The following is a 27,678-nucleotide window of genomic DNA, read 5'->3' as shown; positions in this document are numbered from 1 at the left end:
TTCTAAATTACTTCAATAATCTACATGAGAAAATAAAATTTACAGTGGAACATGAGCAAAATAAAACCATCAACTTTCTGGACCTAAATCTTACAAGAGACAACAACACAGGCACATTAAAAATTCATAGGAAGAACACAATGACTGACACCACAATCCCTGCAACCTCATGTCACCCGAATACCCGTAAACAGGCAGCTTACAGGTCAGTGCTACATAGGGCAACTAAAATACCATTGAACCAAGAAAACGTGCAACAAGAAATAAACACAGTGAAAAAGATTGCAGATGCCAATGGGTACAATGCTTCCATGGTTTGACACAATCCTAGACAAAGTGAAAAAGCACCAGGTACAAACTGCACCACAGAAGAAAAAGAGAAAACCAAATGTTTATCTAGTATCCCATACATTGGCAATGTATCACAGAAGATTGCAAATATTTTCAAAAATCACAAAGTAAAAATTGGGTTTTCTACATCTAATACATTACAACATACACTAATTCACAATATAAAGTGTAAGCATGATCCATACTCAGACTCTGGAATATACAAGGTCACATGCCAGGAATGCGCCATGTTCTACCCAGGACAAACAGGCTGACATTTCAACACCAGGTACACAGAGCACATAAAAGACAACAGACACACTACATCAGCCATAGCAACACATGTACACAATACAGGAGATCCATTTGGAAAAATAGAGCAAAATGTTGAAGTACTCCACCGACTAAATAAAGGACATAAAATGGATTTGCTAGAAGAACTGGAGATATATTCACATTACAGAAAATATGAAGATAAAATACTGAATGAAAAACTTGAAAGTGAATCAGTGAATTTCTTCAGATGTTTCGATAGTATACTTAAATAAAAATAGTAACACATAGAAATAAGCACAATTGTAAAATAGACGTAAGTAAATTATGAACCAAATTGTTAAGGTAAATAACCTCTGTACAAAAGCATATCACACTCTATGGAAGACCTATAGTGTCATCTCTGCTGAGGAGCATCTGAGTAACTGTTTTTTTTTATGTAAAATGTTTTCAATGTTTAAAAGTGCACAAAGTTGTGTGTGATGTTTAGCGTGTGTGAGACTCTGCACAAATGAACCATAAGGAAACTGTAAGCACAAATTCTTCTAAATTTCACAAATAACTTCAACAACCAACTAAAAATCACATGTTTCTTATATATTGCAGTGAAGTCAACGAAATGAAGCAGAATCTCACACATCAACAACATCACATACGAATGACATAACAAACACAAAAAACACACTCAATAATGGGAATCATTTCCCGAAACGCGTTGTGAGAAAAATAAAATAAAGAAAATCATGACTGGTAGCAGATGAGTTATTTATAAACAAACCTAATGCCAAGACGTGTTGAACCGCTCATTAAGAACAAAGGCATGCACACAAAGTACTAATGTATTTTAATTTGGCAAATAAATGCTTCTAAACTGTAAAATGTATTAATTTTAAGAAAAAATAACCTTGAGTCTAATAATTTTCACACCTCTGTAGTAATGTGTGTACTTGTTTTTGATACAGTTGTGTTCCAGTCTGAGGCAGTTAACACCAATTTTTGTTGCATTTTGAAACCTTTGTCTCCAATGTTTTTGACAAAAATAAATGCGCCAATATAATTTTTTTTTACAATTAATAGCACTGCTGTAGCCAATGTATGTTCGAACATTCATGGTACTCCTGCCCACATCATCTATTCACACATGACGAGATCATTATCTCCAGTCTTTCCATATCACTTGGAATCCAGCGAAGAACTTCCTTGGTCCTTCTAGGATCCAGTCTTCTTACTACATATTCTGCCCAACTCCATTTCATTTTCATATTACATAGTGATGGAACCAGTTTGGGAAAGCCGATATCAACACCAGAGTTGTGTTGTGCTAACCCCCTCTGTGCTGACTTTCAATGGTTACATAAACAGCAGATACACACCAGCTAAAAGGTATCGCATTTTTCTCTGGGTCACATCACAGAGCTTATAAATGGTACGACTAAGGAGAGAAATTTTTTTTTCTTGTTGAATTATTCTTTTTTATAATGGGGAGGACAGCTAATTATAATTTTTATTTCACAAAGTACATTTTCTGTATTTTGTTGATTACTCATTGTTTTGGCAATATTGTGTATGCAAGCATTAAAACTTGCTTAAAAAATATTTCAGATGTGAGCTACCAACACAATCAATGCCTTTATACTGACATGTGGCTAAAAATATTCAAAATTTCAAGAACAAGTAACTGACATTTCATGATAAATATCCCACACTCACTTATCCTGCATGTGAGTTTTGCACTAACCTGAAAAGCTGCCAGATATCATTCTGCCTGAGACACTGAAAGAGTTAGAGGCCACAGTACCCATGTGGTGTATTCTGGTCACAGTGTAGTGAAGCAAGCGAAGGCAGTGGCAGAATGCCACATTTCGTAGACAGCTGCCACAGCAAACTCAGAAGAAGCCGACCGCTACCATGAGGACCATTTCTGCAAGGCAGCATCTATGTCTGGGTCTGGGACACTGATATCTCCTTAAGTCAGCTAGTCATCAAACAGCTGGGCTAGGTTTGCTTATTTGGTATCACATTAATGAATTATTAAAATTTATAGAAGGGCTAGATACCCTAAACACAGATTGAGGAGATTATACACAAAGAAATATTCACATATTATCACTAGAAAAATTTTCCCCTCTCTCTCAAAACTAGGGCAGATCCTCAACACTTGTAAGGTTGGACCAAATTTTGGCATATTTTCATATATTCAGAATTCCAGTGACTTCTTTTTCAGAAATTGAGTCTGTAGGAAAAATGTCTCAAGGGTGGCATGCTCTCCATGTTCACCCATAGACAATTGCGTAGAATTTTCACGTCATCTTGACAGCTATCTGAAAGTCTTGTATAGTCAAATTCTCATTGTAGTGCACCAGACACAGTACCTCAGCTGCAATGCAACAAAAAGACAATGGGCAAAGAGTTTACAGTGCTTTCAAGCTTCAACAAGATACTAGTCTCACAGTGCACCCACTTTTAGCATCTTGTAAATATACACTAAAGCACCAAAGAAACTAGTATAAGCATATTCAAATATAGAGAGATGTGAACAGGTAGAATATAGTGCTGCAGTCGGCAACACCTATATACAAGTGTTTGACGCAGTTGTTAGATCAGTTACTGCTGCTGCAATGACAAGTTCTCAAGATTTAAGTGAGTTTGAACGTGGTGTTACAGTCGGCACAGCAACGATGGGACACAGCATTTCCTAGGTAGCAATGAAGCGAGGATTTTCCCGTAAGAGCATTTTATGAGTGTACCATGACATCAGAAATCCAGTAAAACATCAAATCTCCAACACAGCTGTGGCAGGAAAAAGATCCTGCACGAATGGGACCAAAGACGACTAAAGAGAATCATTCACCATGACAGAAGTGCCTCTTCTGCAAATTGCTGTGGGTTTCAATGCTGGGCTATCAACAAATGTCAGTGTGCAAACCATTCAACAAATCATCATCAATATGGCCTTTTGGAGTCTAACGCCCACTCATGTACCCTTGATGACTGTATGACACAAAGCTTTACGCCTTCACCAGGGCCTGTCAACACCAACATTCGACTGTTCATGACTGGAAACATGTCGCCTGGTCGGACGAGTTTCAAATTTTATCGAGCGGATGGACATGTGTGGGTATAGAGACAACCTCATGCATCCACGGACCCTTAAAGTCAGCAGGGTACTGTTCAAGCTGGTGGAGGCTCCGTAATGGTGTGGGGCCTGTGCGGTTGGAATGATATGGGACGCCTGATGCTTCTAGATACGGCTATGACAGGTGACACGTACATAAGCATTCACCTGCATCCAGTCATGCCCATTGTGCATTCTAACGGTCTTGGGAAATTCCAGCAGGATAATTTGACACCCCTCAGGTCCAGAATTGCCAGAGTGTGGCTCTACAATCTCTTTTCTGAGTTTAAAAACGTTCACTGGCCACCAAACTCCTCAGACATGAAGATTATTGAACATATTTGGGATGCCTTAGAACATGCTTTTTGGAAGAGATCTCCACCCTCTTGTACTCTTATTGATTTATGGACCGCATTGCAGTATTCATTGTGTCAGTTTCCTCCAGCACTACTTCAGACATTAGTCGAGTCCATGCCACGTCATGTTGTGGCACTTCTGTGTGCTCATAGAGGCCCTACACTATACTATGCAGATGTATCAGTTTCTTTGGCTCTTCAGTGTATTTTAGTTTTGGAACTACCCACTTCACTGAGATTTTGTAGTACTAGTAGGGTTCAAATGGCTCTGAGCACTATGGGACTTAACATCTGAGGTCATCAGTCCCCTAGAACTGAGAACTACTTAAACCTGGCTAACCTAACAACATCACACACATCCATGCCCGAGGCAGGATTCAAACCTGTGACCGTAGCGGTCGCACAGTTTCAGACTGAAGGGCCTAGAACCGCTCGGCCACAGCAGCCAGCCTACTGGTAGGGCAAGACATTAATTTTGGAGATGAAAATGAAAAGTAGTTTACTTACTCTTCCTATTTTCATTCACATGTCTTATGGCATCATATTCTGACATAACTCATCATTGAGGAAAAAGTAAAGTCTTGTTGTACAGCATCATATAATAACGATAATGTGCGATATTTTTAAGCAATTGAGCATACTGATAGCAGCATCACACTATACTTTCTATGTTATGAAGTATGCTGGCAACAATCACAGTTTGAAAACAACAGTAACATTAATAAATGTAATCACAACATTAGTAAATATAATAACAGAAGAAGAAATGATTTACAATGTCTATTGTACAGCTTTAGTGTGGTACAGCAAGAAGTCAGGTATTCAGTCTTAAAAATCTTTGACCACCATCCAAGTGAAATAAAGAATTTAATGGACAGTAGAATTAACTTCAAACAAATTGAAACCTTATATGTGTGGGAACTATAAACTGAACTATTCCAAATCATAGTGAGAGGTCGCAATTACGAACCGCTGAATATGAAAAAAAAAAAGAGAGAGCAAGGAATGAAGAAGTGCCACCTGCAGTCTCAAATATTAATGACAAATCCACAGATGTGGCCACCTACCAACCAAGGTAGATGCAGGAATATCTCATTTTTGGTGTGTTGGGGACTTTTTGTAAATCTGAGGCATGCTGACTATATTTGATCATTTAAGGAGTGCATCTTGTGAACACTACAGGCAAATTCTCTACCTGTGTCGCTGCTGGAGAGCACACATATTGCAATATCCTAAGCCAACATACGTAATTGTAATTGCTACATAATTCAGGAAGAAATTTAATAAAGAAAAATCTCTTTCACAGTTGGTACAAATCAATATATTTACAAATATTCATACACGCTAAGTGACAGTGCAGTTCAGTAATACAATGTAAAGCTCAGTCTGTACATACACACCACTGTGGAGAATGCTGTTATTTTTGAAATATCTCATCACAAAATAAGTTAAATGCTACAATATTTAAAAAGAGGCAACACCAGCATAACATCTTTACGATTATTTCTAATGAATAAACTTTGCATGCAAGTTGCAGATTTACATGCTTTTGTTTCTTTATGAGTAACAAAATGTGAAGTTCCAAGGCAGTCATGACATTTTAAGAATTCCACACGCACAACTGTTGCTCCTGGAATGTAGAAGTATTCAGTAACACCGTACAAGCATCGATGAACTACTTTAAGAGTCCACAAGAAATTGTTTGAAGATATGGTTTTTCCATTTGACACAATAGTAGGTACTTTCATGAAAAATATGCAGAAAGAAAACTTATTTCACTGTAATATATTATTTTTCAGCTGCTATATGGAAATTTATAGAAACAGCTGCAAAAAGTAAGCAGAAGTCCATATTGGGAAGCTAAACATTACAAAAAAATATAGGTCAGTATTGATGAGTTGTTTGGAAGTTACCTGACAGCTTAATGAGAACCAGAAGTATCTGTGACAACAGAACTAAATAAAGCAGCATTAATAAAAAAAATACATGCTGCACAACATGTTTTACTACATATTTACAACATACTGACATATTATCAAGAATGTATATGCACATTATAAAAGTAAGTAAATGTACCCTTTAAGTCATGAATAGTGTGTAACAGGAATACGTGTGCCTGGCAATGCCTCCTCTAAGAACAACTGTGCAACTACTGTCAACTGAACAATGTTCCATATTGACATCCTCCCTTTCTCCCCCTACTGGTGACTCACAGCATGAGAGAAAAATCAATAATAAAAAAAGTAGATTCAAATGTCTTACATTACTGGAGACAAATTGCAGGTACCTTATTATATATTCTAACCCTATTCAGTCAAATGAGTAAAGTAAATCTTTTTTAGGTTTAAGATTCAATTACAAATAAATTACTATTTTACTTATCTGACGGCATACTGATTAGAACTGTTGCATTGACCATACAAAATAAAATATTGGTTCGCAATATTTTGCTCAAGTAAAGCACCTATACATTAAGCAGCAGTTCTGGTTCAAAGGTAAAATTTCATTTAGCTTGTTTAAAGTTGTGTCAAAAACCAGACTCAATTAAACAGCAATGTAATATAAGCTCTAAAACAATAATCTATTAAAAGGTGAATACTGCAAACCAAATGACAATAACAACCATGATTTTGTCACACACAGGCCACAGATGTTTCAGTATAAATTCGCATGTGAGTACAACCATTCTGATTAATTAGCAATGACAACAGGTATAACCTACACATCCTTTCCTATTGTTACCATTAATAATAATCGAGATTGCTCCACAGTGGATCCCAAATGATCACGTGGAAGGTGGAGTCATATAAAGCCAGATACAAGGGTATTACATAGATGAAAAGTACAAAGTTTTGCATCCTTACATTTTGGGTGGCTATTTACTCCTTTAATTTGTAATAACAGTGAACCAAAAAATACAGTTATCCCGCTTCACCACATCGGCATAAATTCTGGAGTCCATTCTCGTCCGAGAAGCTGAGACACAACTTCACAGGTACGCGCTAAATCGAAGTCTGCATCTTCAACTAAACACTCCTCCGTGACATATAGTTCACGCAGGCGTGGTCCACAGACACGAACAAACTCCACAAAAGCACGGCAAGAAACTTCACATTCGGCCAGTCCTAACGAAACGAGCCTGGGGCAGCCAGCTGCCAGCCGCGGCAGCTCGCATTCTGTCAGAGGCTCACCCCCTCCGACAACGAGCTCACGGAGGCGGGGGCAGTGACCCGCAACTGCAGCGAGAGCTTGGCGAGGTACACCGTCTCCAAAGTACAGATTTGTCGCAGGTACGTACGATGCAAATAATGCCTCCAAGCAGCCGGCCGGAACACGGAAAAAATACATCACGAGGTTCACTGCTGGTGAGTGACGAACCTGAAAAACATAAATGAATTACAAACTTGAAATGCAAAATTTGCGAGGTACTGTTAACCTAAAAATCAGACATGGGAAATAAAAAAAGTAGAAAACTCAGATAATTGGCTGCTAAAAAAGTCACTCACTATCATATTTGAGTGAATTCTCAGTGTCACATAAAGTACAAGAAATTAGTGTGTTCAAGGAAGTAACTGAGATAAAAAAAAAATTAATTTGCAATAAATGAGTTGTTTATGACATGATGTACACAAGAAAATAAGTAATTCTCCCCTCCTATTCAGTCTGCACGCCGAAGAAGCAATGATTGACATACTGGTATTAAATTTGGGTTGCTAGTACACTTCAGGGTGGAAAGATGTCAGTGGCAACACTTCTGCCATCACCAAAACAAAGAAAAAAGTCAGAGGATCTGTTGAATTGAATTAATAGTCCAATGGTCACAGAATTTGGCTTAAGAGTCAAACAAAGAAAGATGAAAGTGCTGCGTCCCTCACAAAAATAAGTCTCCTGGAATCAAAAACAGGCCTTAATTTGAGCAAGAAATTTCTGAAAATGTACATAAGAAGTACAGCATTGCATGGAAGTGAATTGCAGAGTCTAAAACAAATTGGAAAAGAAGATAACTGAAACACCCAAGCTATGGTGTTACTAAGGCTGTTTAAACTGAAGTGGACTGATAAGATGAGAAATTAGAAGGTTTTTCCACAAAATGAATTGAGGAAAGATATATGAGAAAAATGATGCCTAGGAAAAGGAACTGGGTGACAGGACATGTATTAAGGCATCAGGGCGTAACATCAAAAAGTACTACAGGAGCTGGAAATTGCAAAACTACAGGGGAAGACAGAGATTTAGTTATATGCAACAAATAATTGAGGATATGAATATAATAGAGGGAAACATTCCACGTGGGAAAAATATATCTAAAAACACAGATGATGTGACTTACCGAACGAAAGTGCTGGCAGGTCGATAGACACACAAACAAACATAAACATACACATGAAATTCAAGCTTTCGCAACAAACTGTTGCCTCATCAGGAAAGAGGGAAGGAGAGGGAAAGACGAAAGGATGTGGGTTTTAAGGGAGAGGGTAAGGAGTCATTCCAATCCCGGGAGCGGAAAGACTCACCTTAGGGGGAAAAAAGGACAGGTATACACTCGCGCACACACACACATATCCATCCGCACATACACAGACACAAGCAGACATTTGTAAAGGCAAAGAGTTTGGGCAGAGATCTCTGCCCAAACTCTTTGCCTTTACAAATGTCTGCTTGTGTCTGTGTATGTGCGGATGGATATGCGTGTGTGTGTGTGCGCGAGAGATCTCTGCCCAAGCTCTTTGCCTTTACAAATGTCTGCTTGTGTCTGTGTATGTGCGGATGGATATGTGTGTGTGTGTGTGTGTGTGTGTGTGTGTGTGTGTGTGTGTGTGTGTGTGTGTGTGTGTGTGCGCGCGAGTGTATACCCCTTTGTTCCCCCTAAGGTAAGTCTTTGTGCTCCCGGGATTGGAATGACTCCTTACCCTCTCCCTTAAAACCCACATCCTTTCGTCTTTCCCTCTCCTTCCCTCTTTCCTGATGAGGCAACAGTTTGTTGCGAAAGCTTGAATTTCATGTGTATGTTTATGTTTGTTTGTGTGTCTATCGACCTGCCAGCACTTTCGTTCGGTAAGTCACATCATCTGTGTTTTTAGATATATAAATAATTGAGGATGTTAGATGTAAGAGCTACTCTGAGATGGCAAGGTTGGCACAAGAGAGGAAGTTGTAGTAGAATGCCTCAAAGCAGAAAGAACATTGATGAAAGGAAAAAAAAGTGAGATTGTGTGCCCAGTACTGGACACTAGTATAAATCCAGAAGAGAAGCAGAAGCACAGGTGAGTAGGAGGCAGATAACCAGAATCCCATTTGAGGGTTCAACTGGTTTTATTGTAAAAGGGCTTCTCAATCATGGGAAGAGCTAACTGTGTGGCAAAATTATAGCACCTGATATTTACATGACAGCGTGAGATTTGAAGGGTCTGTACATACATTGAGGAGACATTGGTCATAGCAGAGAGGTAATTTAGTGGCCACTGAGTGGAGTGGTGCAACAGCTGCACAAAATATTCTGGTCCACATCATTCTGGAGGAAGCTAATATTACTCTTTCATAGTGTAGCTGCACAGACATATCACACAGATGAAGACTGGAGGGACAGTACTCTACAGAGAGTATTAACAACACCATTTGGTGAGGCCTCAATATTAAGCTAGTGTAGAATACTGAAACAAGTAAAAAGAACATAAACTGTAAAAAATATAGTAAAGAAACACTCTCTGCAGAAACAATAGAAGAAGAATGTTGATTTGAAAGAAACAGGGATTTGGTATTAGAGCCATAGCTTTAAAAATCTTGTGAATATGTGTGATGAAACAAGACATAAGACATTGATAAAATTTGTAAATTAATTCAGATTTTTTTATCAAATGGGCGAATTGAAATGAAATGATTATTCAGGTTAGTGTGTAGAATCTACGAGACTTGAGATATCCAGAAATATATCATCTGACTTTCCAAAGAATGTTTGTCCACACAATCCTGGAGGTACCATGGCATAGATAAATGTGAAAGTTATTACATAATTAGCATAACAGCTCATGCCTCCAACTCACTGACTTGCTTAATCTACAGATGACTAGAAAAGAAAATTGATGATTTGTTAGATGAACATTTGTATGGCTTTAGGAGTGGTAAAGACTCAAGAGAAGCAGTTCTGATGCTGCACTTGGGGAAAATAAAACCCTCAGTTTCACACAGTTTGTCAGTGTAAATAGTGTTTGATAATGCTGAATGGACCAAATGTTTGAAAGTCTCAGAAAAACTGGTAAAAAATAAGAGTCTAAGAGCAAAGAAGTGCTTGGATTAAAAAGGGGCTAAGGTAAGGTTGCAGTCTTCTCCCCTATTGTTTAACCAGTGCACCGAAAACAATAATGAAAGAGTGGTTTGGAATCGGTGTTAAACTTTATGGTGAAATCATGTAACTGATAAGATTCAATGGCATCATTGCTATCCCAAGTGAAAGCAACCTGTTGAATGGAAAAACAGTCTAATGGGTACAAATATGAACTAAGGCTCAACCAAAGAAAGATGAAAGTAATGACGAGTAGCAGAAATGAGATTAGCCAATAAATGTGGCATCAAAATTATAGTACACGAAGTAAAGGAATCTGCTATCTCGGAAACAAAGTACCGCACGACAGACAAAGCAGGGAGGACATTGATAACAGCAAACTAACACAGATAAAGAGGGGATTCCTGTCCAAAAAAACAAGTGAAGTCTACTACTATGAAACATAGGCCTTAATCTCAGGAAGAAACACCCGAGAATGTGTGTCTGGAGCAAAGCATTGTACGGAAGTGAGCTACAGGCTGTGAGATACCAGAAAAGAAGAGAATTGAAGCAAAGTAATATACCACATTACACTCACACTCAGTTATCACGTTATTACTGCTTGCATACATCTGCCTTATCGTGTTGCATTCAGTGTACGTTATGGTGATTGGTGTGCAGACCACAGTCTTATAAATTTGTACTAACATTCTTGGTTAGGTTGTGTGCCCAAGGTAAACAGAAGAATTTGAGATAAGGTATTACAGAATGCTGAAAATTAAGTGGGCCAATAAGACAAAGAAATGAAGTTTTGCACAAAATTGGCAAGGAAAGGAATGTCTGGAAAACACTGATGAGAAGAAGGGACAGGCTGTAGGACACTTGTTAAAGATATGAAGGAATAACATCCATAGTACTTGGCAGAAACTGCAGGGAATGGCAGGGGCTGAAATACAGTCAATAATTAATGTTGGTTGTAACTGCAACTCTGAGATGAAGTGTTTCCATGGCCTTCACATACCAGTGCTTGCCAACAATGTGGGGAAATGCGTCGTGGCGGCTGTCCCTCGCTGTCCCCATCTCCATTCGCATAGACATCAACGTGCAGGTACTCCAAGCTCACGTGCTTCTCGGACGAGAGTGCCAGCAGCAGTTCGTCGCTCAGTAACGAGTAACTGAGCGAGAGTTCCCGCAGGCAGTGGCAGTGGTCCGCTAGCGCGAGAACACCTGCGACAGACGTATGTGGAAATATCTGCTTAAAATTACTGTTACAAATAGGTTGAGGTGTAGTGAGGTGGAACAGCCCCCACTTGGTACACTGTACTCTTTAAATAAATAATTCTTTTTTTTTCAGTTTTTTTATTATACACGTAAGGCAAATACCATGATTACACAAAATTGCTAAATTCTCATTAATGCCCTATTTCACTAAATTTTATTATTCACAGTATAGTTTTCAGACTGCTGATATTTCAGATTATATGGAAATGCTCTGTGTAAGGAAATATCTACAATTTTACTGGAGGCAGTGACACTAACTGCTAGACTGCATGCTGTGGAATAATATGTTACTTCATTATGGTTTGGAAGTGGGTTACGTATTATTGAGCATATATAGGCAGCATAAAATTGTATGGTAGATTACGGTAAAAAGGAGAAGGTGAATACAAAGTGAAACTACTTGCAAAAACAAAAAGAGAAAATAAGATGACAGAAAAGATTTCAAAATGCAACAGTGACAATAACAAACGTAATTGTTGGGTTCAAATTAATGATACGAATATAATAGAGGGAAACATTCCACGTGGGAAAAATATATCTAAAAACAAAGATGATGTGACTTACCAAACGAAAGCGCTGGCAGGTTGATAGATACACAAACAAACACAAACATACGCACAAAATTCAGCTTTCACAACCAACGGTTGCTTCATCAGGAAAGAGGGAAGGAGAGGGAAAGACAAAAGGATGTTGGTTTTAAGGGAGAGGGTAAGGAGTCACTCCAATCCCGGTAGTGGAAAGACTCACCTTAGGGGGGAAAAAAGGACAGGTATACACTCGCACACACACACATATCCATCCGCACATACATAGTCACAAGCAGACATTTGGGTAAGTCACATCATCTTTGTTTTTAGATATATTTTTCCCACGTGGAATGTTTCCCTCTACTATATTCGTATCATTAATTTGAATCCAACAATTACGTTTGTTATTGTCACTGTTGCATTTCGAAATCTTTTCTGTCATCTTATTTTCTCTTTTTGTTTTTGCAAGTAGTTTCACTTTGTATTCACCTTCTCCTTTTTACCGTAATCTACCATACAATTTTATGCCACCTATGTTACTTCATTAATTACACAAAGTATAAAATTACACTTAAAAAAAGAAAAAAAATTCTTGGCAGGCTTTTGTAGATCCATGTACATGCCAAAGCTTATGCCACATAAATTATACTAGTTTGTGGATATCCGTACCCTTGTTAATTTAAACTATTTTCTGTCTAATATATTTTAGTACCTTTTCCCTTTTCTGTCTTTTCTGTTAATACAGAAACCATAATGTATTTTAATATTTGTAATCTTTTGTCCTATGTGCATCTTTATATAGGCTTTCCACACAAAGCAGCAGCCAGATGGTAACTGGTCATCAGTGAGTGTACACTTTATGTTCAGTGTTATATTATAAGTCATTGTGATGATACAGCAGTGGCTATGTTGTTAAGAAGAGCAATTCAATGTTCCTCCGGACACGCGCACTTAACGAAGGCACTGCAATATCATATTTTTCTGCTGATACTAGCCAGTAACTTTCAATTACAAATTTCCTTCCTGTACAGGAATTACACGATGTGTGTACGAGAACACGTTGCGACGTTGAGTGGCGACATACAAAAGTTTGGGTTTAGCTACGTGTTGTAAACAGATATCCAAAGCGGTTAAGGTGGCCACTCACACAAAGCAGGAAATCCAGGTTCAAGTCCCAATCCGGCACAGATTTTCATTGTTGTCATTCCCTTATATAGCTAATTGTTGTTCATATTCACAATTGCAAATCCATTTCACATATATCAGTCAGTGTTTGGATTTTGTTATGCGATTTTCAGTTGGTCATTGCCCATCACTCAACACAAACACCTACATTGGTCAGGCTTTTGCCACTTGTGAAATTTATGAGATCATTCATAGATTATATAGCTTACTGACTTGTGTTGTAAAATTTGTAATGACACATTATGAGCAGGCTGATAATTATAAGTTTAGTATCAGTAAATATGAATGAACTGAGAAGTAAAATCAAGTGTGTTTTTGTGCACCATTATTAAAAATCTGAATCACCTAATAATCATAAGAAGAAGAAGATTGGGATGATAAAATTTCTTCAGACTTAAGCAGCACAAAAACTAGGTCAGTAACATTTCAAGGTTTGTTAACGATTGTTTCATAGCTTCTGTTACTGCTAATAACTAGACACCAGTGCCGAGCTTTAATTTGTATACTAAAACACTGAAGATGATCATTATGTGGTCAAAAAGTGATTTTGCTGTTAATAAACCATCAAAATTACGGCCAACGCTGTCCTTTCTTCTAATTTTACTTATTATATGGTCGTTGTGCACACAGCACTCTATGGAGTCATCAATCAACATATCAAAATACCACATCCCCAATAAGTGAAGCCTACATGCTTTAGAATAAAACAATACACGTATATCTGGTGCTAAAGTAATTCAGAGAATTGGACACTTCAAATTTTTCCCACAGAGGCGGTTACCTTTCAGTAACTCCTGTGTCTCCCAAATTCCTTGCATAAGACTATGAATGAGATTCTGCCTGCACTGGGACATAACTGCTAACATTTATCTTAGTCTGAAAATTCTACTAGACACTGGACAAACTGAATTGGCACAGGTCTTCATAGAAAGTAACAGATGGCTTCTCCTCTTTAACTTATCTGCCAGATTTTTCAGTATTTGAGGGCACCAACCTCCACAGAGTGAAATTGCTGTGCACAGCAATGTACACTGTACTGTACAAAACATTCAGTATCACAGCATAAATTCACAAATGAACCTTTGAAGTTGTCAATTTCTGAATGCCTATGACAGTTTGTGTTGTTGTTGCACTTAATGGTTACCTCATCAACAAGTCTGACAAAGCTCTTAGCAGACAATGTGCACCATCTGTGGATGTTTTTTGGGCCATGTGGAGTTCCCTATACCCCCTCAGCTCCACTTTCTCAGCTCTTCTGTCGTCCAAATTCAAGCTACAGTTTGTTACGGTTTATGCAGGGATGACCACATCACTTGCAGCATCTCTCCTCGCTGCTTCACACTTGTGCCTCCAGGCCAAGTACTATTCTACCAAACGAACATCTAGTGCACAATACTGGAGGTATTTGTCTTCTATCTCTCAGATTCCTAAACACACTGACAAAGTGGGTAAAAAATGTTGCATATTACATTTTGACCTTCCCTTGTATAAACAGGTAGTCAATCATGTGGTGGTCCAGTTTTTCAAGTATATCATCCTAATCTGCGCATGTGATGGCAGTGCAAGAGTATGGCTTGTCAACACAGGCGTGCATACACACACACACACACACACACACACACACACACACACATATGACTGCAGTCTCAGGCAATTGTAGCCTCTCTGTGAGCAGCAGCACCAGCATATGATGGGAGTGGCGACTGGATGGGAGTAAGGATGATGCTGAGGTGGGGTGGAGGTGGGGAGCGGGAGGGATAGTAGTAGGGTAGGGTAAGAGTGGTGAACAGTGATGTGCTGTTGGGGAGCGTACCTGTGTGCAGCCGGGAGGTTAGGCGGAGGGCAGGGAAGCGGTGTGGAAGGGGGCGACAGAGGGAAAGGAGAGAAGTAAAAAGACTGAATGCAATGGAGGAATGGGGGCTGTGTAGTGCTGAAATGAGAACACAGAAGGGGCTGGATGGGAGAGGACAATGACTAACGAAGGTTGAGGCCAGGAGGGCTATGGGAATATAGGATATAGGATATATAGCAGGAAAAGTTCCCACCTGTGCAATCCAGAAAAGTTGGTGTTGGTGGGAAGGATCCAAATGGCACAGCACTCAGTATCTCTGCTATATGGGGAGTGGCAACTTTCCTTTTCATAATATTGTTGAAAATGACGTGATGTTTTACGGTGAGATGATTATATTGGCTACGATCACTTCATAGCTTCTGTTACTGCTAATAACTAGACACCAGAGCCTACGAGCTTTAATTTGTAATACTGAAAATAATCATTATGTAATCAAAAATCGATTTTGATGTTAATAAATCATCAAAATTATGGCCAAAGCTCACCTTCCTTCTAATTTTGATATGTGTTTGCGGGTATAATTAACATTTTTGAATTCTGTTAAGAGTTTTTTGCCTTGCTTATAAACTGCTGATCGTATTTACAAAAGTGAATAATGTCAGATAAAAATGTCAGTATGGAATAATTCACTGTTTATATACTATAAATTCAAATTTTGTATAATGTTTGGCTTCTACAGAAATAGAAGATGCAATACAGCAACTGACTTACCACCTGGAGAAACACGAGGACAGCTCTTCATCCTCAGTAGCTGCAGTGTACGTGAACTGCTGGAAGCGAGCGCCTTCAAGGACGGATCATCGACGGGTGTGTTATCTATAGCTAATGACCGAAGGGAATGAGACCGATCAAATACCACAGTCAGTGCAGAGACAAATGATTCTTGGTCCATATCCAAAAAAACAGGCCGTGCACTGCTAATCAATGCTAGTGTCTTCAAAGAACAGTTTACCAGCTAAAAACAGAAACAGAAGAACCATACATAACTCATCCATCACCTTAACCAAATGATGCATATATTGTAGTAAAATAATGATGTGTGTGACAAATCCTAAATTTAGCTTAAGTGCAAAGGATAGAATTCAGGTCAGTTCTTCCTTAACCATTGATCAATTACAGTAAATGGGTTTAGGCTCTGAATACACAATTAAAAGTTTTCACACAAATTCTTTTGGTTCAATTCCACTATTTTAAGAAATACTTTTAAAAACTAATGCTGATAATTTTTACTTCAAATTGTTCTGCTGTTTTGTAAAATTTGTGTTTCAGTAACTAGTCACAAACCTTAACTTTGAAAATATGAGGTTCAGTCAAATGAAAACCGGATACCTGCACAATGGGACCATGGAATGGTTCCATTCAAAAGTAATCACCACATGCATTAACACATTTATCCCATTAGGAGACGAGACAATCAATTGCTGTTTCACAGAATGCTATCTGCCACTGACAGATCGTGACCACACCCACTCTCGCACTTCCTCATCCGACTGAAACAGATGTCGATACGTGTGTTTCTTCAGGTCACCAAAGATGTGAATATCTCACAGTGAAAGATCCAGGCTGTATGGGAGATGCTGTTGTGTTTCCCAACAAAATCATGGTAAGGCCATGATCTTCTCCAACTGGAGGGGGCCTCTACTTGTCGAGTTCCTAGAGTGTGTAGCCACAATCAATGTGTAGCCCTATGAAGACACATTGGAGAAACACCCACGAATTCTGTTGGCTGGAATCATCCTTATGCATGATAATGGCTAAGTTTCAGCAATGTGGTTGGGAAACACTGCAACATCTTCCTTACTGCCCAAGTCTTCCACCGTGTGATTTTGTACATCCTTGGTGACCTGAAGGAAGACTTGCATGGACGTTAGTTTCAGTCAGACAAGGAAGCACAAGAGTGGATGCAGTCATGCACCTGCAGGTGGAAAATCACATTCTACGTGACCGTAATTGGTTGTCTCATCTTCCAGTGAGATAAATGTCTTAATATGTGTGGTGTTCACTTTTGTATGGAACCATTCCGTGGTCCCCTATGGTGTTCGCTTTTGTATGGAACCATTCTGTGGTCCCATTGTGGAGGCTGTTCAGTTTTCATTTGATTACCCCCCCCCCCCCATATTTATGTACAGACTGAAAGAACCATACAAAATCAGTAGGAATAAATCCTAAAAAAAAAATCCAATTCTAAATGGAGAAGTATTCAGCTGTTTCAACACTTGGTAAGTAAATGCTATCTTTTGTCTAAAATAGCATTAGGACATAAAAATTGTGACTAAAATATGCAAGTATGAGTAGGACTCGCAAACATAAAATGTAAGTTGTAGTCATGTTTTACATTATGCAAGCAGCAATGTTCGTTTATTATGCTTTTTGACAGGTGATGAATGCACTGAATATTCAAATGGAAATAGATATTTTGTATGTGATGTAATTATAATTTAACAATTGCCAGATTTTTATGGGCAATTGTTAAATTATAATTACATCACATACAAAATATCTATTTCCATTTGAATATTCAGTGCATTCATCACCTGTCAAAAATAATAAGGTGACAAAGATGTATAGGGTAAAAATAAAATTGTTGGTAAGTAAACAGGAGTGGTTACAGATAAGCTTTCCAGAAAATACTAAAATGAACTGTGGATTAAGACCAATCAGTGAAGATTCCTCCTTTTTATTACTTTTAGATTGCAAAATGAAGTAACTGATATTTAGACATCAAGTGGTGCATTTTTAGGGTTGTGTGTTTCAGTCTGTAAAAACAGAGCCCTTATAAGATCACTTTGTTGTGCGTCTGGTTGTTAAGAATCTTTCTCAGAAATGGGCAGACATATCACATTCAAATTTATGCCACATATTAAGGTCTATAGTTCCTTGGAGGTATAGAAATTTTAAGCTTCTGAATCATTTCAGTCAAAAGATATGGCCACTTATGTGACATATTCTGATACTCGAAAACTCACTCGTCAGAACCCATAGGATACCTGCCGTTGATCTACAATCGTAAAATTTGGCAAGGAGCAAGGTCTTACATTACAAGTAGAAGAAAAAATCTGAAGTGGTTAACTTATAACTGAATCACATCAAAAAATACTTTTTGTCATTTTTTATCAATCTGTCTGGCTGACCATCGTTTAAGAACCCTTTTTTTTCTTAAACAGTTTGGCAAATCAAGTTCACATTTATGTCACATACAAAAGTCTACAGTCCAGTCCAATGTAAAAAGTAAGTCAATGCAGTCAAAAGAATTGGTAATCAATGTCACATTCTTTCATACTCATAAATTTATAGAATACTTTCTGTTGAATTAGAATCATAAAATTCAGTAAAAACTAAGGTTACACACTACAAATAAAGTAAAAATCTGAATCATTTTGTGGTGTTGCAGTTCTTCTTGTTATGTCCATGCTTGCAATGAAATGGGAAGAGGAATTCCACCTTATGCAAGACACCTTTTTTCTGTGTCTTGCATAAGGCGGAATTCCTCTTCCCATAAAAATCTGGGAATTGTTAAATTATAATTACATCACATACAAAATATCTATTTCCATTTGAATTCAGTGCATTCAACACCTGTCAAAAAGCATAATAAACGAACATGACTACAACTTACAGTTTATGTTTGCGAGTCCTACTCATACTTGGCTATTTATTAACACACTAAATCTACAATGCGGAGATGTTGCTGCATCAACACTTATGATCAGTTGAAACTACAGAAGTTTGTTCTGTTCTTTTCTGAAGTACAATGTGATCATAAACCTGTATTCAGAACTGTATCATCTGATATAGTCTCTTAATTGTTCAGCATGTGAGAAACTCTATACACAAAATGGGAAGTGAGTGGAGAAATCATTCAAAATACATGCCAGCATTTTCAAATTACAGAAAATGGTAAAAGAAAAAAAGTACAGAAAGACTGTAGCAATGAGAAAAAACTTTGTTTTTTTGCTGTCAGGAAGAGAATAATTTGCAGACACAGGTTGCCAAAGTGGTTTGCTTCTGTGTGTAGTCAAATTATTCCTCTAAATATTAATTCAGACATTGCTCACCCTAGATAAAATCTGGCATGCCATTTCAGCAGATTCTACTGAACTATCAGTCTTAAAAACAGCAAATTTGAGATGTTGAGCATGCCTCCTCAGAATGTACTCGATTAACTTAGGTGACGTGGGTTGCAGGTGTGACCTGAAAAAGGATTATTATCTATTAGTAAGCAGCCACAACTCACAGTAACTTACAACAATGAAATCTGATATCAAACAGTAAAGTAGATAGTGATAGAGATTAATATGGCTCTTGATTGGCAACCGTGTGGTTTGTAGTACCCACACATGGGCTACACTGTGTACTCATCTGCTTCTGTCACCTAGGCTTTTAATGAACTGAAATACCCTCATTAATGTACTTACAGAGAACAGTCAACATCTATAGACGTAAAAAATATTTTCTTTGAACAATGTTGTTATAGTCAAGTCAACTTCAAGCTACTAATAGCAGATAAACAGTGGCAATATAGTAAAACTGAGGAGGCACCAGCTTTTTCCTAATTAAGTGCTTCCTTACTAAAGTACTCAAATGTAGATGGCATAAATGTGAATAGCATTAAGCAAGGTAATGGTACTTTATCGTTAATACCATCGCTTAAGGTAACTTGCCAGTGAATGGCTGGAAAAACAGTAAGAATTTTCATGAAGTTAATGATGGTCTAACTACATAATGTGAACTCTGAATACAAAGAAATTTTAGGGCAATGAAAGTGTTTTAAGGATGAATATTTTGGTATAAGAATAATCAGAATAGATGATGAGACTTACCAAACAAAAGCGCTGGCAGGTCGATAGACACACAAACAAACACAAACATGCACACAAAATTCAAGTTTTCGCAACAACCGTTTGTTGCGAAAACTTGAATTTTGTGTGTATGTTTGTGTTTGTTTGTGTGTCTATCGACCTGCCAGCGCTTTTGTTTGGTAAGTCTCATCATCTTTGCTTTTAGATATATTTTTCCCACATGGAATGTTCCCCTCTATTATATTAATAATCAGAACAGCTTTGATATACACTTTATTATATAAACATTTATGTCGGTTAGTAATTTAAAATTTTTCCTGCCAGTCTATGTTTGCAGTCTTATTAACTACTTTTTTTAGATGCTTAAAACTTTGTGCACACATTTCTGACACTTACCTAAAAAGTAGACTAAAATTGAATGATTTCAATCAATTGTTTTTATACTATAAATAGATAAATTAGACAATCAAAATTAATGTAAATTTTTATAATTAATAAGGGTATATTTCTCCTCTTGGTGATAGTAAGCTGGTGTCTGTAGTCTACTTTATTCCAAATGGTAGCCTGAAATATCACGAAAATTTCAGACCTCTAGCTCAAATAGTTTTTTTCTTCTTTGAATAGAATTAACATGTCAGAAAATTTGATTCTTGGGAAATTCAGTTTAAAGGTACATTTCATCTGTTATTCACCTCCGTTGTTCTTAATACCCTCCAGTTGCATAATATTCTTGGTCTGTGTGTTCTTCATCTTCTCTCTTCCTTTTCTTGGTCCTCTTTGCTATTCTGACCTCTTTAGTTGCCTCAAGAACCCATTTTTGGCCACTCTCAAGGAATCAATTTCCATCAGTGCTTGTCTCATATTGAAACCATCATTAAAGCAAATAACTGCATCTAATAACCCTAATCTCATGGTATTGAAACCAACAAACACAGGTTTAGGCAGGCATTCCCATATCACATTGTTGAAACATTCATTAACATTTTGTGTCTTTCCATGTAAGCACTGTGACAATAGTTTAGTGACACATAGGGCCCTGTATGTGGGCTTAACTGCTTCCAATACCTCAAATGGCAGAGAATGATGGTGTGCACAAGTCTCACCATTTGCTATTGCTTTTTTGTACCCACACCATGTGTCTACACCACTGTCGCAGAGACCATGCTGTGGATGGTCATCCATAGAAGCTTTATGGAAAAAGGTAGCCCATATTGCTTTCTTCATGGCCTCAATACTGTCTCAATTCCTTCTTATGGCTAAACCATAACAGAGCTGCAGTTTGTCCACCTCTTCCTTAGAGAGACGATCCCAACCACCAATTGGTTTGCCATCACTGAGCTTTTCCCCCTTCATATCTTTTATTAGCTTACATAAACATGTGACCATCCTCTTTTGGACATGACCAACACACTCTAACTCTTCTATTTTGACAGTTCTTCCATAAGACATATTTTCCATCACATTTGAAAACCCTTTGGAGTTTCCCTCTCCAAGTTATTTCACACACCATACACCATAGTTCTCTTCTGATCTTTGAAATATTCTGAGAGCTCTCTCTGATTCCATTCCACCACTGTACCCAGAAAAATTCTGAACACAAACATGATCCTGGTTATTTCCTTTGCAACCACACAGTCTATGCCAGTCACCATTCCATTTTATAGGGATGTTGTGGTGACAACACCATTCAATGATAGCTGACCACGCTTCTGCTATGTCCCATCAAAGGCTGCAGCTATATCAGTGTCATCTTCATTGCATTACACAGTTTCTTCTACTGCTTTATTCACTGAAACAGCACTCACTTGACCAAGACTTTCAAGAAGTAACTGTATGAACTTCTCAAATCTTGTAGGCGGGGGCAAACTCAAGAAAGCACAAAATGTTTGAGCTGCCTTTCTACCCTTCCCAATACACCTCATTCCATATGAAAGTTTGATATTTGAGTTATAAACTCTTGCTTTGCACAATCCAGAAGAATACCTAGTTTTAGTTACCCCCACAGAAATCACTAAACACTTGTAACTTACTAGCCATACCTTTCCTTCCTTCAAAATCTTCGACAATTTTAATACCACCTTTTCCACAAAGTGCACACACAGCAGCATTCTTTAGAAGCGAACATAAAGCACTCAATTCAGTAATTATGGAAACATTCTGTTACAGTATTTTGATCGTATTTTATAGAAACGACACTTCGGGTACTCAAATATTGGCAATTTCCAAGAATGATTGCCTATCAAAGTTGCTGGGTCTAAATGATACATATTGAACGTGCAATCGTAAATCGATCATGCAACTCCGGTGGCAGGTGTTGTGTTCAGTTACTTGTGATCATCATTTTTTTATCTGTTTTCTGTCATTCCCTTACTTGCTCTAAATTACATACCCCCGCGAATTATTTGTGAGTTGCTAGGGAAACCCAGACAATTTATGTCATTAGTGACTGGGATCTCTGATGTTCCTGACATTTCTTCAGTGGATTCTCTCACATGGAAGAATCTAATTCAATGTTTATCCAGTGTAGGAAATTGTTCGACTTTTTATCGCAAATATGGTTGAGCCGTGCGTGACTTGTGTTCCCGCCATCATGTATTTTACACCCTGTTTTTAACGTACTTCCACCTCACTACATTAATTTAAATTACTGCTGTCACTGAGTTGCTACTTTGCCTGACCGTGAGTGGTGTTAGCAGCACGTATCGATACCCCTCTCGTAGTATCTTTACTCGACTGCTATTACTTCCCTGTCGTCGTCCGTCATAAAGTAGTTCATCACGAGTTCGGGTAGCGAGTTCAGGTCTGCCGGTCGTTTGGAATACGTCTGCAGTGCGGTCCAGACCTGCCAGTCGTGGAGTGGCAATGCGGCACTAGTGCAGTCGGGTTGGAGCAGCAGTGAGGTCTGCATCAACATGGCTCGCCCGACCACTGCCGCCACGCATCACATGAGCCGGACCACGGTCTTGGTGGATTGTCGGTCAGTCATCCTGTAGGATGATGCATTTGGCTCACCAATCGTTCGTGAGTCAGCTGTATATGTGTGCATCGACTCCCAATTTGTCTTCATGCATGTTTAGCTACTGTTGTGTATTGTTCAGGTCGTCGTACAAGTCTTTGTCAGGTTGTGAGTGTAGTTGGCGTGTTTTCTTTTGACATTTTAAATGTTGTCGGCATACTGGCTTTGAGAGGTCGCTCGTCTCATCGGGCGATGTGTAACTGGTTCTCTGAGTGCTTCTGGCTGCCTTCAATTATTATTTTGTATAACTTGGATAGGTCCTTTCCTGGTGCAGGGATGTCATTTAGCCAGTGGGCGTGTTTCCTCTGCATGGTTGGGTCCAAGGCAGTATTTCCACCATCGTGTGTCTGGAAGTTAGTGGGAGATGCACCAGCAGTGCAGTCACGACGGAGCAGCTGTCGGGGATGGACTAGCATGCAGTCAGTCGGTTGCTGTGGACCAGGGAAGAAGTCTCTGCATGGTGCTGTCACTGGGTCTGTTGCCACACCCTGCACATCTCTGAGCGTTTGTGGAGCTGTCTGATCGCTACGAGCTTGGTGGTTCACTGACCCAGGAGATCAAAGTTGAGTAGTAGTTTCAACTACCCAAGCCACATCCATTTGTGTTGTGTGCTTCCAAACTCTCGTGTGTTTGAGTTCTCACGAGATTGGTGGCAAGAAAGTCGGCGTGTCGGTCGATCCATGGCTGTCCCGTCGTTGGGTTCCGACGGATCAAGTATAAAACTTCCTGGCAGATTAAAACTGTTTGCCCGACCGAGACTCGAACTCGGGACCTTTGCCTTTCGCGGGCAAGTGCTCTACCATCTGAGCTACCGAAGCACGACTCACGCCCGGTACTCACAGCTTTACTTCTGCACTTGCCCGCGAAAGGTAAAGGTCCCGAGTTCGAGTCTCAGTTGGGCACACAGTTTTAATCTGCCAGGAAGTTTCATATCAGCGCACACTCCACTGCAGAGTGAAAATCTCATTCTGGAAAAAGGATAGTTGGGCTCACTACCGGTGTTTAATTATCTGTTATCAGCTACTTTAACTTTTAGGCTTATGGTTATTTGTTTTGTTTTCTTAAAATTATGCAAAATTAATTTTTCAAAATTATTGTTCAAGCTTTAACATTGCGGCCTTCTGCCATTAAAAGATTATGATTATATTTTAAATTTTGAAGTTTAATTGTGGCCTTCAGCCATTGGTATTTCACTTCGCATATGTTGCTTTTTTAAAAATTATTTTATTGCTGTTTTAATTGCAGTAGGTACTGGGAGATGAAGAAGCTAGCACAGGATACAGTAGCATGGGCAGCTGCATCAAACCAGTCTCTGGACTGAAGACCACACACACACAGACACACACACACACACACACACACACACACACACACACACACACACACATGCATCTTAACACGCATCTTAATTGGATTTTTGTCATGTTGATTTTTAAGATTTCTTGTTGTTAAACATGCTGGCCTTCTGCCTTTAAAGGTCTACGATAATATATTCTAAAGTTTTGAAATTTAATTGTGGCCCTCAGCCATTTGTGTTGCACCTTGCGTATGTTGCTTTTTTGGGTTTTTAAATTATTTTATTGCTATCTTAACTGGATTTTTATCTTTCTGATTTGTTAAGATTTCTTGTTAGAGGCCTTCAGCCACGAAAGAGTTGCATTTGGTAAAGGTCCGGCTATGTGCCGCTTTGGTTGTAAAGGTTATTAAATTACAAAAATGACAATTAGAAGGAGAAACTGACCTCAACCTTTGGCTCTTTCCACAACCCTATTACCTGTTCTGCCCAACAGGTTTAGCGGGCATATCAGGTGTACTACTGGATGAGGAAAGAAGGGACTGTGTAGATTGTGGTGGTGCAAAGTGTGTAAAACTTCGTAAGAACAGTTTCTATGCTGAAATACCATTACAATTTCATTGCGGACAGTGCGGAACGAATGAGTATCAAGAAGAATACATTGTTTGACTCTTCCAAATTATCCATCCAGACCACCATAATGGACTTTCACATGATGACAACACCGATGACGGGTAAGGTAGGTCATCTCCTTTGCAATTAAAAGTATTTTTGTAACGCTTTTGATTTGTCGTTGCTGTAGTGACCAATGTAAACATACTCATAACGCCCGCCACCAGAGTCGCATGATCAATTTACGATCGCACGTTTGATATGTATCGTTTGGACCCAGCGACTTCGATAGGCAATCATTCTTGGAAACTACCCAAATATTTTAGCTTTGTCTTGAGGCACTTGGTGAAGTCAACATAACATCCAATTGGTTTGTGGATGTAATTACAGTCTCTACTTTCCAACGAAGTAAACCGATTACCATAAAACTTAAGTTTTCCCATTCCAGAACACTTTTTTGGAGGCATAACTACTTCCGAGAATGACACAGCACCAACAAGTCAACAACATACAGAAATTTGAACACAAACAACTCTCAAAACCATAGATATACAAAGGAAAACACTGGAGCATCAGAAAGCGTGTGTGCTAACACGGCTGCCAACTCAAAAAATGATTACGCAGTGTATCTTTTCAAAGTGGCAAAATAATAATGACGCCATTTGACATCCGACAGTAGCAGAAACATGGTTGTTGCCGCATACTGACATATATTTAAATTTGTTTTTTAAGATGTTCCTGATGTCCGAATCGATTCATTTAACTACCATTTTGTTCACAAAACTTTAAATATTGATTTAAGACAGAAAAAATTCGAATTTTTGAAGCAGATTCAGTAGCAAGTGACTTTTAAGTTGGAATACAATATTTAGGGGATGTCATCTCTAACACAGATGGTTCCAGAAAGCACAATATTCAGGAACGTCTGCTTTAGACTCTTGCTTTGTTCATTCTGTTTCAGCTGGTAATCTCCTTCCTATCTGCAGTCATGATTTCACATAAGGCTCAGTATTAAATTTACTCAGAGATGGGCTCATGCAGCTTAGAAATAGAAGAATACTAGCTGATTCGCTAAGCAAGGAATTTCTTCTGTTGACCACTGTGCTAGAAGGTTTTTCACATTCAGAAGCTGAAACGGGTATAGACTCAACAGCTTGAAGAAGCAGATTTACCTCTCTGGGTAGTTTGCATGTGTCACAACTGCCCCCACTGAGAGAATTTCTGCTCTCATAAACCAACACCTTCATCCTATTATGTGGAACCCACCATCATATATAAAAGATTCCAACCATTTCCTCCACAGGTCCTTTTCCATACAGTGCCCTGCTCGTCACTATTGGTGCCCATCCATTTACACTAACTTCCTAATGTCCATGGTCTTACCGCTATTGAACATTACCTTTCCCAATGCCCGATGGGTTCCAGACTGACAAACTCCTTCCTAATCACCATGACCAATTATATCCTCACCCACAATTACTTCTCCTCTGAAGCCATTATGTACAAACAGATCTGAGGTATGGCTATTGGGACCCGCATGGTACCATCCTATGCCAACCTATTTATGGGCCATCTACAGGAATCCTTTCTAAACACCCAGAATCTTAACACCCCCCCCCCCCCCCTACCTTGTTCAGATTCACTGATGACATCTTTGCAATTTGGATCACCCTATCCACATTCCTCCAGAACCTCGACAACTTCTCCCCCATTTGCTTCACCTTGTCCTACTAGACCCAACAAACCACCTTCCTAGATGTTGACTTCCACCTCAAAGATGGCTACATCAGTACCATATCAAACTCATTAACCACCAGCAATACCTCCACTTTGACAGCTGCTACCTGTTCCATACCAAGAAGTTCCTTCCATTGAGCCTAGCCACCCATGGTCATTGCATCTGCAGTGATGAACAGTCCCTCTCAAAATATACATAGGGTCTCACTGAAGCCTTCACAAACCATAATTATCCTCCCAATCTCATACAAGAACAAATCTCCCATGCCTTATCTTTCCAGTCTCCCACAACCTCACGAAGTCCCACCGTCTGGCCACAGAGGAGCATTCCCCTAGTAACTCAGTGCCACCCAGGACTGGAGCAACTGAATTACATTCTCCGCCATGGTTTCGACTACCTCTCATTGTGCCCTGAAATGAGAAATGTCCTGCCCACTATCCTTCCCACCCTTCCCACAGTGGTATTCTGCCATCCACCGAACCTACACAATATACTCATTTGTCCCTATACAACCCCTGCTCCCAACCTCTTACTTCATGTCTCATACCCCTACATGCAAGACCTGTCCCATACCTCCTACCACCACCACCACCACCACCACCACCACCACCACCACGTACTCCAGACCAGTCACAAACATCACCTATCTGATCTGAGGCAGGGCTAAATGTGAATCCGGTCATGTGATCTACAAGCTAAGCTGCAACTACAGCGCTGCACTCTATGAGAGCATGACAACCAACAAGCTGTCTGTCCACATGAGTGGCAACTGACAAACTGTGGTCAAGAAACAAGTGGACCACCCTGTTGCTGAGCATGCTGACAAACGTGACATCCTTGATTTCAATGACTGCTTCACAGCCTCTGCCATACGGATCCTTCCCACCACCACCACCACCACCACCTTTCCTGAATTGCGCAGGTGGGAACTTTCCCTGCAATATATACGAACTTCCTGTAACCCTCCTGGCATCAATGTTCACTAGTCATTGCCCTCTCCCATCCAGCCCTTCTCTGTTCCCATTCCCGCAATACACAGGC

General features: G+C 39.1%; 1 protein-coding gene across 1 annotated transcript in view; it reads right to left on the bottom strand.

The window, feature by feature from the left end:
- Window positions 1–5,385: 5,385 nt before the first annotated feature.
- The window catches only part of LOC124544821 (F-box/LRR-repeat protein 3-like), a 228,753-nt gene continuing 206,460 nt past the window's right edge, over window positions 5,386–27,678 (bottom strand). Inside the window, exons 5-8 of the mRNA XM_047123513.1 lie at window positions 19,234–19,369; window positions 15,890–16,133; window positions 11,355–11,560; window positions 5,386–7,452 (exon numbers count right to left, since the gene is read on the bottom strand). Coding sequence (XP_046979469.1) covers window positions 7,006–7,452; window positions 11,355–11,560; window positions 15,890–16,133; window positions 19,234–19,369 — 1,033 coding nt within the window. The 3' untranslated portion in view covers window positions 5,386–7,005. The remainder of the gene's footprint in view (window positions 7,453–11,354; window positions 11,561–15,889; window positions 16,134–19,233; window positions 19,370–27,678) is intronic.

This window comes from Schistocerca americana, chromosome 8 (genome assembly GCF_021461395.2).
Source record: "Schistocerca americana isolate TAMUIC-IGC-003095 chromosome 8, iqSchAmer2.1, whole genome shotgun sequence".
Lineage (NCBI taxonomy): Eukaryota > Metazoa > Arthropoda > Insecta > Orthoptera > Acrididae > Schistocerca > Schistocerca americana.
The sequence above is the reverse complement of the archived record's forward strand: the minus strand, read 5'-3'. Positions and strand labels throughout refer to the sequence as shown.